We start from the raw sequence: 15,504 nt of genomic DNA, 5'->3' as shown, positions 1-15,504 counted from the left end.
AGTGGGTCAGACGTTTACATACACTCAATTAGTATTTGGTAGCATTGCCTTTAAATTGTTTAACTTGGGTCAAACGTTTGGGGTAGCCTTCCACAAGCTTCCCACAATAAGTTGGGTGAATTTTGGTCCATTCCTCCTGACAGAGCTGGTGTAACTGAGTCAGGTTTGTAGGCCTTGCTCGCACACGCTTTTCCAGTTCCGCCACAGATTTTCTATAGTATTGAGGTCAGAGCTTTGTGATGGCCACTCCAATACCTTGACTTTGTTGTCCTTAAGCTACAGTATTTTGCCACAACTTTGGAAGTATGCTTGGGGTCACTGTCCATTTGGAAGATCCATTTGCGACCAATCTTTAACTTCCTGTCTGATGTCTTGAGATGTTGCTTCAATATCTCCACATCATTTTCCTACCTCATTATGCCATCTATTTTGGCACCAGTCCCTCATGCAGCAAAGTACCCCCACAACATGATGTTGCACCCCCGTGCTTCACTGCTGCCACCCCTGTGCTTCATGGTTGGGATGGTGTTCTTTGGCTTGCAATCCTCCCCCTTTTTCCTCCAAACATAACGAGGGTCATTATGGCCAAATAGTTCTGTTTTTTTCCCATCAGACTAGAGGACATTTCTTCAAAAAGTACAATCTTTGTCCCCATGTGCAGTTGCAAACCATAGTCTGGCTTAATTATGGCGGTTTTGGAGCAGTGGCTTCTTCCTTGCGGAGCAGCCTTTCAGGTTATGTCAATATAGGACTCGCTTTGCTGTGGATATAGATACATTTGTACCTGTTTCCTCTAGAATCTTCAAGGTTGTTTGCTGTTGTTCTGGGATTGATTTGCATTTTCACACCAAAATACGTTCATCTCTAGGAGACAGAATCTCCCAGAATCTCCCAGAAGTCTCCTTCCTGAGTGGTATGACGGCTGCATAGTTCCATGGTGTTTATACTTGCGTACTATTGTTTGCACAGATGAACATGGTACCTTCAGGAATTTGGAAATTGCTCCCAAGGATGAACCAGATTTGGCTGATTTCTTTGATGATGTCAAGCAAAGAGGCACCGAGTTTGAAGGTAGGGCCTGAAATACGTCCACAGGTACACCTCCTATTGACTCAAATGATGTCAGTTAGCCTATTAGAAGCTTCTAAAGCCATGACATAATTTTCTGGAATTTTCCAAGCTGTTTAAAGGCGCAGTCAACTGAGTGTATGTAAACTTCTGACCCACTGGAATTGTGATACAGTGAATTATAAGTGAAATAATCAGTCTGTAACAAATGTTGGAAAAATGACTTGTGTCATGCACAAAGTAGATGTCCTAACCGACTTGCCAAAACCATAGTTTGATAACAAGAAATGTGTGAAGTGGTTAAAAAACAAGTTAACGGCTCCAACCTAAGTGTATGTAATCTTCAACTATGTTTTTTTTATTAATATGAAATAGCTTTTTCTTTTCTCCTTTTTAATATTTGTCTCTCTTTATTGGTCTTACTTGTTCAGTCATTAGACTTTGAGACCAAGAACAGCTTTAATGTGCGAATCAAAGCCACCAATCGCAACATCGACCCTGCGTTCGTGCACCTGGGTTCGTTCAGCGACACAACGTCGGTCAAGGTGACGGTGAAGGACGTGAACGAGTCGCCTGTGTTCTCGGCACAGCTCAGCAGGATGGTGATCTCTGAGGACGCCAGAGTTGGCACCTCCATTGGGAGGGTCTCCGCGCACGATCCGGACACCTCCAACAGTGCCATCAGGTAGAGCCCAGCTCTCCAGTTATTACACACCATCACAGCCAATCTCTCTGTTGTCCCAGCCAATTTCTGTAATGGCACCTGTTTCCTAAAACAACTATACCCAGCTTGGCCCTATTCAAAGTCCTTTCACCAATTATTTTCAACATGTTGCTACACCGTCAGGTTGACAGGAGGTCCAAACACCTTTAGAGTAGGACTGTAAATACACGTTCACCTTCTCACATCTCAGTAGCGACACATTTAAGCACCACCTACACAACACACTGACACTTAAACCACTGACACCATGAGTTCTAAACTTCCTCTGTGACTGTGTGACACGCACTAAAGCCAGATGGTATTGTGGTTTTTGAGGGAATGCAACATTTTCAAAAGTGAAATGTCATCAACAAGTGAAGGGCAATCCCCCAGAAGGGTCAACCGTCTGTACCAGCTACATGGCTTTTTTTGTAACATATTTATTTTATTGGCAACCACTCATAAACGCAATCTGCCCCATGTCACTCATGAGACTCCTTCCCGTTATGTATTCATTGAAATTTAAAAGTGTTGTGTGGTGGTATTCATGCTAGGACCCTTAGTAATTTGTTCGTAATGTGAATCGGAAAATGGAATTACTCAGCCATTTTGGTTGTGGTGTGTCTCAGCATCTTTAGTAATCTGGCATAAAATGGCCCTCCCTACTAATGGTAACATTTAAATTATTGTGGAACTAATGCAACCAATTATATTGAGTAAAATTACATTGAATGATTCCCTTTGGATATAGGCTTATTGAAGATGTCATTTTGTCCAGACATGTGAGCTGCTGTATAGGAATAGATAGTGTTTGTTCTGTGTTCAGAGTTAACCCATCTCTGTCTAACTTCTATCTTAAAAAAACTTTGAGAGCAGTTCTTCTCTAAATCTAAACATTGAAGATGTATATATCTCTTATTCATAGTTCAACATGATCTTTTATCTAGCATTATAAATGGATATGAAAACTACATCATTCCACATGTTGACAGCTCAGTAATGGTCTGTACCAATGGACTGAATCCAAAATCCACTCTTAAATTGTTCATTTGGCACGTTTTGACGGTACAAAGTTCTTATTCCTCCAAAAGTGTTTCAAAGATACAGTTAATAATTTAAAATCAATACGAACTTTCTACAAAAGGAAAATACCTCATCATAGCTATGTCTGTCTGTCTGACTTACTGACTGTGGATCGGTGTGTCTGTCTCCAGGTACTCCATAGATAGAAACACAGACCTGGAGCGTATCTTCAATGTGGATGCTCTGAGTGGGGTCATCAGTACTGCCAAGCCCCTGGACCGAGAGGTCAACTCTGTCCACAACCTTACCATACTCGCCATGGAGAGCCGTAAGAGCACACACACACAACTTTCCACATCAGGCCTCAAAGTCAGACTAGTCAGTGTTTTATAAAGGCCCTGCATAAAGTATTGTAGTCCCTTCTGCGATGGAGCCGAATGTTAATTCTGACCTATGGCGGTCACTGTGACCTCTGGGTGTCCGTGAGTCATGGCATGTGTGAGGAGCGAGCTGCTGACTAAGGGCAGGCGCAGGCGATGGTAAATCCACTAGTGAACAATGCTAATGTGAGGAGAGGTGCCATGAAGCCTTTGACTCATCCCTCCACGGCTTCAAGGACAAAAGGCGCTCGCTCATCCCCCCTGGCCCACTCTGTCCATGCAGACACAATGGGCAGCAATCATCTCACAAGCTCCATTAAACGACATACTAGTTACTCTACTAAGTAACTATAATCCGTATGAGTTTAAAACCACAATGAAGATAAAATGTACATAAAATTGTCATTGTATCAGTCTTGCACTCAATGCATAAATAGTCACAAAACCAAACATGGTAATCTTCATCACTCAAGTAAATGCATTGTGATTCAAGCACAAATATAAGCCTAACACAAATGATTCCTTGTTACTCTCAATAAAGTAACACATAGTAAACATTAATAATAACTGTGCAAAATGTTTCAACAGCCCTTCACTGAGGAGACATTGGCCTCTGACACACTTCTATTCTCTTTACAGTGGAAAGCAGCAGCTATAGAATCAGACGTCCAGGCAGTCTCTCTCAGAGCCCAAGGCGCCTTATTACGCCTTTAAGAGTAAAATGGGCTTTTTGTAACAAAAGAGGGGAGAGAAGCACTTCTTCATGCATTTGAGCCGTGGTCCGACTTGCTCTAAAGACGCCAATGACAACAAGTCTGTGCCCCGGGGTGCCACACTTCCTCTTTATTACCAAATCAGCCATCCCCAAATTTCGGCCAACACGTCACCTCTGCTGTCAACGTGGCTGCCGACGCCAGGCTAAATCATTGTCCATCCAGGCTTTCAGAAGCCAGCCTTTTATTCAGTGCTGCATTTGTGTCAGAGCCTGTGGTACAGGATGGCCAGTGCTACTACACAGTCACTTACACCGAAACCAAACCGGCTGCACGCGTGGGCCATTGTGCGCTATCATGCATAAATGTATTTTGCCCCACACACCAAACGCGATCACGACACGCAGGTTAAAATATCAAAACAAACTCTGAATCAATGAAATTCTTTTAGAGACAGGTTAAAAAGCATTAAACATGTATGGCAATTTAGCTAGTTAGCACTCACACTTGCTAGCTAACGTTAATTTGTCATATTTAGCTAGCTTGCTGTTGCTAGCTAATTTGTCCTGGGATATAAACATTGAGTTGTTATTTTACCTGAAATGCACAAGGACCTCTACTCCGACAATTAATCCACACTTAAAACGGCCAACCGAATAATTTCTAGTCATCTCTCCTCCTTCCAGGCTTTTTCATCTTTGAACTTATATGGTGATCGCATCTAAACTTTCATTGTATTACCACTACAACCGGCAACAAAGTACGTCTTTCAATCACCCACGTGGCTATAACCAATGAGGAGATGACACGTGGGTACCTGCTTCTATAAACGATCTGTGTCAGAAATAGGAATGACTTCTATTTTAGCCCTTGGCGTCGCAGACGCTCGTTGTCGCGAGCGAGCAGTGTGGGTGCAATAACATTGATTGTGTCCGGTCTGGTCAGCATGTTAGGCTATTCTATATACTGCACTATTTTTGACCAGAGGTGGACTCTATCAGTGGAGGCTCCTCAGAGGAGGAAGGGGAGGACCATCCTCCTCAGTGAATTTCAAAAGTTATCCTTTTAATATATTCACGTCACTTGTCATGACTTGCCCTTTGGGGCTCTTTCTCAACAGTTTTATGACGGTCATAAATACCTCCAGGAAAACGCTCTCTCCCACTCTCAGAAATTGACGTAAAATCCCTTTGTTACCACAGAGAGACGTTGCGGTAAGGTAACATCAAAAAGGTTGAATAATTAAACAGTATTTCTCTAATCCAAACATTTGGAATGGTCTGTGGGTATTTAAAGAACAATCCTGTTGAATGTATTAATAATTTGCAATGTAACTAAGGACAGTAGAACAACATAACTGTATCTCTGAATGTGTATAATTCTCAGTGATTAGATTCACATTCAAATGTTGGGGAACTGAAATGATTAAATACGAATCTATTTGTGAGAAGATGTGATGTTAGTCTTCAAAATTTGAGAATTGTTTTTCATATGTCTTAACCAAGTGAGAGGCCATGCCTATGTGAGCACAGATATTACGAAAAAAAGGAGGGAACGCCCCTTTCCCCCTAGGGACTTTTCATTGCAGTATGTAGTAATCAATGTGTAACCTATTCTGTTTGTGTTTATGTAATTCTGTGTGATTATTTAGTTAGTAATTAAATAATTAAGCCAATTTGTATATCGCTGATTCATCATTTATGCCAGGGTTCGTGCAAATATCCAAGGATTTTGCGACATTCAGAATGAGGCTAATAGAAGGTAAACAATTAATGACTAATGTCAGATATATTTATATCTAAGAGTTCATTTGAAAAACGCTAACTCTGTATAAACTTTTTCCCCAAGATTGCTGATGAGTTGATTGTTACAGGATTAATTTAATCATCGTAATAATTCAACACAGTTAATCAATTTGATAAAGCAATTGTCAACATTAATGATAGTCCAAAGACACATACACCAAATAATTGATTAAAACACTGTTCTGCAATTAAGGTCTACAGTAGCCTTAACCATACTCTGTAGGGTAGCACCATGGTGTAGCCAGAGGACAACTAGTTTCTGTCCTCCTCTGGGTATATTGACTTCAGTAGAAAACCTAGGAGGATCTTGGTTCTCACACCCTTTCATAGACTTAGACAGCAATTATGACAACTTCCTGAGGATATCCTCCAACCTATATGAGCTCTTGCAGCATGAATTGACAGCATGAATGTCCACCCAATCAAATAATTATAAAATTAGTCTAGGACTGAAAGCATAAGCTACAGCTAGCTAGCAGAGCATAAAATTAGTAGTTGACTCAGTGAGAGAAAGACAATAGTTGAAGAAATTAATTTGAAGGTGAAGCAAGAGAGAGAGAGCTATATTTCAGTGATTTATTTTTGGTCACTTTCCTTTTCACTTACTTAGCTATCAAATGCAGCTAGCTAGTTTAGCCTACTCAAACACCCATCTCAAACAAAGAGGGATGCCATGTTAGCTAGCTGGCTATTGCTATAAAACACTGGAACTTTTCCAAGTCAAGTTAAGCTTTTAGTTTTATAAATGTATTGCCACCGTGGTCTGCCGGTGGAACTGCTTAACTGCTTGTTGACTGTACTGCATGATTGTAGCAGGTTTACTAATGCATTACTTCTAGTAGCTATGTTGACTATGGCATTGTGTACAGGCTGTGTGTAGTGGTTATGGCTTGGAAAGGTTTTATTACTCAATATTTTCTCTTGACCTGTGCACCTAAGTTGTAAACTTTCATTCATGGGCTAGGACTGTAACAACCTCATGATGGGTATCGAGAAAATATTAATGTAGTAACCTAAACCTATTGCATTGAGCATTCAATATGCTGTAATAGAAAAAAGGTCATGCTCATAAAATATTTTTTTGATCTTCCCTCATCTTAAACGACACTGACCGCCACTGCTCTAGATAATGCACTATAAAGGGTATAGGATGCAATGTCGTACGCATCCCTAGCCATTTTCACGTAAGCTGTAACTCCGCTCCAATCGTAATTAGCTGCCTGATCATGTTGGTTGATCCCCACCAGAGCAACTAAGGATGCCAGCTGATGGTGAATGCCTTGGATATGTCATTAGAATGGGCACTTTTGGCCACATTTTGCTCATTTTGCTCAACCTTTGTGATTAATTAAAAAGACATGAGAAAGATTGATAGTAGGGTAAGTGGATGAAGGTTAATAAAGTTAAGTCCGTAAAGTACTGAAGGAACCAGCTATGATTATAAAATATTGTTCTCTCTCTCTCTCCTGTCTGTCTACTTCTCTCCCTCCCTCTTTTTCAGAGGATCCAACAAAGATTGGAAAAGGTTTTGTGGCCATCACAGTGCTGGACATCAATGACAACGCTCCGGTGTTTGCCATCGCGTATGAAACCCTCCTATGTGAGAATGCAGCTCCTGGACAGGTGAGAAACTGGAGATACATTAGCTAATGGGGAAGGCAATTATTGGTACTGCTTTCACCAACCTTGTTGATTCAATTCACGTTCAGATTTACCCACTGCTTATTTGCACTTAAGCATCCCATTAGATGAGAACTTTTAACATTTAAGATATTGCCTCACCCACACTCACTGTTTGATTCCCATTAGCAACCTGAGAAACACATGTAAATAAAATCTGCATCAGCCTCAGACTGTGCATCATCTCTTTTTCAAAGCTTGAGGTCAAATCGAGGGAGACACATTTGTTAGATCCACATTTTTAGATCAAATTGCAGGCATTGTATCCTTCATTAGAGATGTTAGTCATTTCTGCTGCTGCTGCTGCTGCTGCTAGCTGAATAATGAAAGTGTTTGAATTTGCCAGTGGCTTGGCTCTACAATGATATCACACAATAAAATTATATTTCATGCCGGCGCAGAGTGGGTGTCTGCCCGGGTCTGATTTCTCATTCGGTGTGTGTGTCTATGTGTGTGCGTGCGTGTATAGAGGATCAGTGTAGTGGGCACCCGAGAAAAAAGGAATCACAACATGATGTAAACAAAACGGGAAGGCTGGGACCTTCTCAGGAAGGAGATGAGTTCTGTCTCCTAGAGATGAACGTACTTTGGTGCGAAAAGTGCAAATCAAATCCCAGAACAACAGCAAAGGAACTTGTGAAGAAGCTGGAGGAAACAGTTATAAAAGTATACAGTTGAAGTCGGAAGTTTACATACACCTTAGCAAAATATATTTAAACTCAGATTTTCACAATTCCTGACATTTAATCATAGTAAAAATTCCCTGTCTTAGGTCAGTTAGGATCACCACTTTATGTCAGAAAAAATGGAAGACAAAATGTAATTTCACCTTTTATTTATTTATGAGAATAATCAGACATTGACTATCCCTTAGAACATGGTAAAGTTATTAATTACACCCAGTCACAACAAAGATAGAGGCATCCTTTATAACTCAGTTGCCAGAGAGGAAAGAAACCGATCAAGAATTTCACCATGAGGCCAATGATGACTTTAAAACAGTTACAGAGTTTAATGGCTGTGGTAGGAGAAAACTGAGGATGGATCAACAACATTGTAATTACGCCACAATACTAACCTAATTAACAGAGCGAAATAAAAATATTGCAAAACAAGCATTGTGTTTGCAACAAGGCTCTAAAGTAATGCTGCAAAAAATGTAGCAAAGCAATTATCTCTAGCAATGATCAACTACCAACTTGAAAGAGCTTGAAGATTTTTGAAAATCGCTGTCAAAGCTGATTCTACAAAGTATTGACTTACGGGTGTGAGTATTATGTAAATTAGATATTTCTGTATTTCATTTTCAATAAATTTGCAAACATTTCTAAAAACTTGTTTTCACTTTGTCATTATGGGGTATTGTGTGTAGATGGGTGAGAATGTTTTTTATTATGTTTTAAATTCAGGCTATGACACAACAAAATGTGGAATAATCAATGGGGTATGGATACTTTCTGAAGGCACTGTAGCCAAATCAATCAAACAGTTTTTTAAACGGCAAGATATTCAGAAGCAAGGACATGGACACTGGTGACCTTCGATGGTAGGGGTCTTTCTCACCTCCTGTTTGGTCTGTCTTGTGCCTCATGTCTACTGTTCAACAGCACACTAATCAGACAGGACACAGCCATGGCATGAGAAAGTCATAGAAAGCAGAATGAGCCTCAGCAGTGTGGGTGAGTGATTACTCAGCCGAACCATACTGCTTACAGTGAGACACCAGGGTCCTTCAGGTGTGGCTGAGAGCCCTGGGGTGTAAAGGCTCTGCTGCTGCTGAGATGGCTATATATTATGCCTGAGATGCCTCTCTACTGCCAGACAGCCAGTTGGCTGTACATCCACCTTAACCTCACAGGTGCACACTCTTATTATAGAGCTGAGGTCCATGGAGAGCAATGTTGCTGTTCAAAGGTGTTTGATATACATCTGGAGTTGAAGTGTTGGATTGTTGTCTGTGGGGTTGTAGCCAGGGTTGGGTAGGTTACTATCTAAATGTAATACGTTACAGTTACTATTTACCTGTCCCAAACTGTAGTCCGTAACATAACTTTTGGATTACCCAAACTCAGTAATGTAATGTGATTACCTTCAGTTACTTTTTGTCACACCCTGACCATAGTTTGCTTTGTATGTTTCTATGTTTTGGTTGGTCAGGGTGTGATATGAGTGGGCATTCTATGTTGGATGTCTTGTTTGTCTATTTCTATGTCTGGCCTGATATGGTTCTCAATCAGAGGCAGGTGTTAGTCATTGTCTCTGATTGGGAACCATATTTAGGTAGCCTGGGTTTCACTGTGTGTTTGTGGGTGATTGTTCCTGTCTTTGTGTTTGCACCAGATGGGACTGTTTTAGGTTTTCTCACGTTTGTTGTTTTTGTTAGTTATCTCATTTGTAGTTTCTTTATAAATTAAAGAACATGAATAACCACCACGCTGCATTTTGGTCCGCCTCTACTTCACCTAAAGAAAGCCGTTACAGAATCATCCACCACAACAGGACCAAGCGGCGTGGTGACAGGCAGCGGCAGCAGTAGCAACAAAGTTTGGAGTATACGACTTGGGAGAAAATAGACAGGTGGGCGGTCAACCCAGGGAGAGTGCCGGAGCCCGCCTGGGATTCGCTGGAGCAGTGCGAAAAGGGTTATAGGAGAATGGAGTTGGAGAGACAAGCACGGCGGCGCGGAAGGAAGCCCGAGAGTCAGCCCCAAAACATTTTTTTTTGGGGGGGGGCAGAGTCAGGAGTCATACCTGAGCCAACTCCCCCCATTTATCGTGAGGAGCCAAGGAGGAGCTCAGAACCAGAGATGGTATTGGAGGTGAGCGAAGCAGAGACTGTGAAGGAGTTAATGGGGAAATTGGAGGAGAGAGATATGAGGGAGTTGCTGTGTTGGTGCTTTAGGTACGGAATTCGCCCGACGGAGCGTGTCGGGATTTGATGGCACCTGGGTCAGCGCTCCATACTCGTCCTGAGGTGCGTATTAGTCGGCTGGTGAAGATTGTGCCAGCCTCACGCACCAGGCCTCCTGTGCACCTCCCTAGCCTTGCACGTCCTGTGCCAGCCCTGCTCTCAAGCTCTCCAGTACGCCTTCACGGTCCGGTCCATCCTGTGCCACCTCCACACACCAGTCCTCCGGTGGCAGCTCCCCGCACCAGGCTTCCTGTGCGTGTTCTCGGCCCAGTACCACCAGTGCCAGCACCACGCACCAGGCCTTCAGTGCCCCTCGCCTGTTCAGCGCTGTCAGAGCCTTTCTCCTCTCCAGCGCTGTCGGAGTGTCCCGCCTGTATAGCGCTGTCGGAGTCTCCCGCCTGTATAGCGCTGTCGGAGTCTCCCGCCTGTTTAGCGCTGCCAGAGCCTTTCTCCTCTCCAGCACTGCCAGAGTCTCCTGCCTGTTTAGCGCTGCCAGAGCCTTCCTCCTCTCCAGCGCTGCTGGAGTCTCCTGCCTGTTCAGCGCAGCCAGAGCTGCCAGTCTGCATGGAGCAGCCAGAGCTGCCAGTCTGCATGGAGCAGCCAGAGCTGCCAGTCTGCATGGAGCAGCAAGAGCAGCCAGAGCTGCCAGTCTGCCTGGAGCAGCCAGAGCTGCCAGTCTGCTTGGAGCAGCCAGAGCTGCCAGTCTGCATGGAGCAGCCAGAGCCGCCAGGATCCGCCAGTCAGCCAGGATCTTCCAGATCCGCCAGTCAGCCAGGATCTGCCGGAGCCGCCAGTCAGCCAGGATCTGCCAGAGCCAACTACCTGCATGAGCTTCCTCTCAGTACTGGGCTTCCTCTCAGTACTGGGCTTCCCCTCAGTACCGGGCTTCCCCTCAGTGCCGAGCTACCCCTCAGTGCCGAGCTACCCCTCAGTCCCGAGCTGCCCCTCAGTCCCGAGCTGCCCCTCAGTCCCGAGCTGCCCCTCAGTCCCGAGCTGCCCCTCAGTCCCGAGCTGCCCCTCAGTCCCGTGGGGTACTTGGTGAGGGCTACTAGGCCAAGGACGGCGGCGAGGGTCGCCAATCTAAGGACGCTATGCAAGGGGACTAAGACTTTGTTGGAGTGGGGACCACGTCCCGCGCCGGAGCCGCCACCGTGGACAGACACCCACCCCGACCCTCCCCTATGGATTTAGGTGTGCGGCCGGGAGTCCGCACCTTGGGGGGGGAGGGGTTCTGTCACGCCCTGGTCTTAGTATTTTGTGTTTTCTTTATTATTTTGGTCAGGCCAGGGCATATTGTTTTTGTATTGTTCGTGTTTATTCGGTTATTAAACATGTATCAACATTATCACGCTGCGTTTTGGTCCGACTCTCCTTCACCGCAAGAAAAAACTTTTGGATTACTTTCCCCTTTAAACCTGTTATGGCTAGGGGTTCTGCTAGCCAGTTAGAAATATTTCATACATTCACAAGTGAAATACACCAAATCAAAGATGAACTTCTTATGGCTGGGGGCTGTATTGAGTAGCTTGGATGAATAAGTTGCCCAAAGTAAACGCCCTGCTCCTCAGTCTTAGTTGCTAATATTTGCATATTATTATTAGTATTGGATAAAAAAAACTCTAAAGTTTCCAAAACTGTCAAGATATTGTCTGTGAGTATAACAGAACTGATATTGCAGGCGAAACCCTGAGGAAAATCCAACCAGGAAGTGGCTTCTATTTTGAAAACTCCATGTTCCATTTAAAGGAATATCAACCAGATTCCTTTTCCTATCGCTTCCTCAAGGTGCCAACAGTTTCAGGCTTTTATTTAAAAAAATGATCGAGAAAGATAACATTGTGTCATTGTATGGCCGTGTACCAGCAGCGTTTTGTATGCGTAACAGAGTTTGGGCAGCCATTGCCTTTCCCTCTCTGACTGAAAAAGACAGTTGCAGTTGATATATTATCGATTATATACAGTGGGGCAAAAAGGTATTTAGTCAGCCACCAAAGTTCTCCCACTTAAAAAGATGAGAGAGGCCTGTAATTTTCATCATAGGTACAAAAGTATTGAGATAAACTTTTGTTGTTGACCAAATACTTATTTTCCACCATAATTTGCAAATTAATTAATAAAAAATGATACAATGTGATTTTCTGGATTTATTTTTCTAATTTTGTCTGTCATAGTTGAAGTGTACCTATGATGAAAATTACAGGCCTCTCTCATCTTTTTAAGTGGGAGAACTTTGGTATTTTCAAAATCTGACACAACAGGTGGATTAACAAAACTGTGTTTTGCTATATTGCACTTGTGATTTAATGAATATAAATATTTTTAGTAATATTATTTGAATGTGGCGCTATGCAATTCAGCGGTTGTTGATGACAATTATCCCGTTAACGGGATGGCAGCCTTAAGAAGTTAATCTTTAGTGACTACCCATCCCGCATGTGGGAGGAGGTGAGGGCCCTCGGAGTGTGGTGTCAGGAAAATAACCTCACACTCAACGTCAACAAAACTAAGGAGATGATTGTGGACTTCAGGAAACAGCAGAGGGAACACCCCCCCATCCACATCGATGGAACAGTAGTGGAGAGGGTAGCAAGTTTTAAGTTCCTCGGCATACACATCACATACAAACTGAATTGGTCCACTCACACAGACAGCATCGTGAAGAAGGCGCAGCAGCGCCTCTTCAACCTCAGGAGGCTGAAGAAATTCGGCTTGTCACCAAAAGCACTCACAAACTTCTACAGATGCACAATCGAGAGCATCCTGGCGGGCTGTATCACCGCCTGGTATGGCAACTGCACCGCCCTCAACCGTAAGGCTCTCCAGAGGGTAGTGAGGTCTGCACAACGCATCACTGGGGGCAAACTACCTGCCCTCCAGGACACCTACACCACCCGATGCTACAGGAAGGCCATAAAGATCATCAAGGACATCAACCACCCTAGCCACTGCCTGTTCACCCCGCTGTCATCCAGAAGGCGAGGTCAGTACAGGTGCATCAAAGCTGGGACCGAGAGACTGAAAAACAGCTTCTATCTCAAGGCCATCAGACTGTTAAACAGCCACCACTAACATTGAGTGGCTACTGCCAACACACTGTCAATGCCACTGACTCTACTCCAGCCACTTTAATCATGGGAATTGATGGGAAATGATGTAAATATATCACTAGCCACTTTAAACAATGCTACCTTATATAATGTTACTTACCCTACATTATTCATCTCATATGCATACGTAGATACTGTACTCTATATCATCGACTGCATCCTTATGTAATACATGTATCACTAGCCACTTTAACTATGCCACTTGGTTTACATACTCATCTCATATGTATATACTGTACTCGATATCATCTACTGTATCTTGCCTATGCTGCTCTGTACCATCACTCATTCATATATCCTTATGTACATATTCTTTATCCCCTTACACTGTGTATAAGACAGTAGTTTTTTTTGGAATTGTTAGTTAGATTACTTGTTCGTTATTACTGCATTGTCGGAACTAGAAGCACAAGCATTTCGCTACACTCGCATTAACATCTGCTAACCATGTGTATGTGACAAATACATTTGATTTGATTTGTAATCATCGACTGACACTAATTAGCATAACGCAACGGACATAAATATTCCTAGAAAATATTCCTATTCATGAAAATCACAAATGAAATATATTGAGACACAGTTTAGCCTTTTGTTAATCACCCTGTCGTCTCAGATTTTCAAAATATGCTTTACAGCCAAAGCTAGACAAGCATTTGTGTAAGTTTATCGATAGCCTAGCATAGCATTTTGTCCAGCTAGCAGCAGGTAACTTGGTCACGGATATCAGAAAAGCAATCAAAATAAATCATTTACCTTTGATGAGCTTCAGATGTTTACTCACGAGACTCTCAGTTAGATAGCAAATGTTCCTTTTTTCACAAAATATTACTTTTTGTAGGCGAAATAGCTCTGTTTGTTCTTCACGTTTGGCTGAGAAATCGCCCGGAAATTGCAGTCACGAAAACGCTGATAAATATTCCAAATTAGCTCCATAATATCGACAGAAACATGGCAAACGTTGTTTATAATCATTCCTCAAGGTGTTTCTCAAATATCTATTCGATAATATTTCCGTCGGGACAATTAGTTTTTTAGTAGGACCGATTGGAATAATGGCTACCTCTGTATTTTATGCGAGAGTCACTCTGGGAGCCATCAGGTGACCACTTGCGCAATGTAGCCGCTTACAGGTACTCTTCAGCATAAATGCGTAAAACTACGTCACAATGCTGTAGACACCTTCGGGAATACGGAGAAAGAGTAATCTGGTTGATAGCCCATTCACTGCTCAATAGGGACGCATAGGAACGCAGCGCTTTCAAAACATGAGGCACTTCAGATTGGATTTTTGTCAGGCTTTCGCCTGCAACATAAGTTCTGTTATGCTCACAGACAATATTTTTACAGTTTTGAAAACTTTTGTGTTTTCTATCCTAAGCTGTCAATTATATGCATATTCTAGCATCTTGTCCTGACAAAATATCCCGTTTACTACGGGAACGTTATTTTTCCAAAAATGAAAATACTGCCCCCTAGTCACAAAAGGTCTAGCCATCGTGTCAGATTTCAAAAGGGCTTTACAGCGAAAGCACACCATACAATTATGTTAGGTCAGTGCCTAGTCACAAAAACATACAGCCATTTTCCAACCAAAGAGGAGTCACAAAAAGGAGAAATAGAGATAAAATTAATCACTAACATTTGATGATCTTCATCAGATGGCACTCATAGGACTTCATGTTACACAATACATGTATGTTTTGTTCGATAAAGTTCATATTTATATCCAAAAATCTCAGTTTACATTGACGCATTATGTTCAGTAATGTTGTGCCTTGAAAACATCCGGCGAATTTGCAGAGAGCCACATCAATTTACAGAAATACTCATCTTAAACGTTGATGAAAGATACAAGTGTAAAGATAAAGACAAGATAAACTTCTCCTTAAAGCAACCGCTCTGTCAGATTTCAAAAAAGCTTTACGGCAAAAGCACACCATGCAATAATCTGAGTAAGACGCTCAGACAACAAAATGAGCCATACAGATATCCATCATGTTGTGGAGTCAACAAATTCAGAAATATCATTATAAATATTCACTTACCTTTGATGCTCTTCATCAGAATGCACTCCCAGGAATCCCAGTTCCACAATAAATGTTTGATTTGTTC

General features: G+C 42.5%; 1 protein-coding gene across 4 annotated transcripts in view; it reads left to right on the top strand.

Moving 5' to 3' along the window:
- The window catches only part of LOC109909336 (cadherin-7-like), a 154,916-nt gene that overhangs the window by 96,370 nt on the left and 43,042 nt on the right, over positions 1 to 15,504 (top strand). For 2 of the 4 annotated variants that reach the window (XM_031795252.1, XM_020508404.2), the window contains exons 6-8: positions 1,500 to 1,753; positions 2,986 to 3,122; positions 7,194 to 7,315. In XM_031795252.1, the coding sequence (XP_031651112.1) occupies positions 1,500 to 1,753; positions 2,986 to 3,122; positions 7,194 to 7,315 (513 nt within the window). Of the gene's footprint in view, positions 1 to 1,499; positions 1,754 to 2,985; positions 3,177 to 7,193; positions 7,316 to 15,504 lie in introns of all 4 variants that reach the window. The other 2 variants (XM_031795251.1, XM_031795250.1) reach the window with 2 other exon arrangements.

The sequence above is a fragment of the Oncorhynchus kisutch genome, linkage group LG18, assembly GCF_002021735.2.
Source record: "Oncorhynchus kisutch isolate 150728-3 linkage group LG18, Okis_V2, whole genome shotgun sequence".
NCBI classification, from domain to species: domain Eukaryota; kingdom Metazoa; phylum Chordata; class Actinopteri; order Salmoniformes; family Salmonidae; genus Oncorhynchus; species Oncorhynchus kisutch.
Note: the sequence above shows the minus strand (reverse complement) of the source record. Positions and strands in the feature narration are given on the sequence as shown.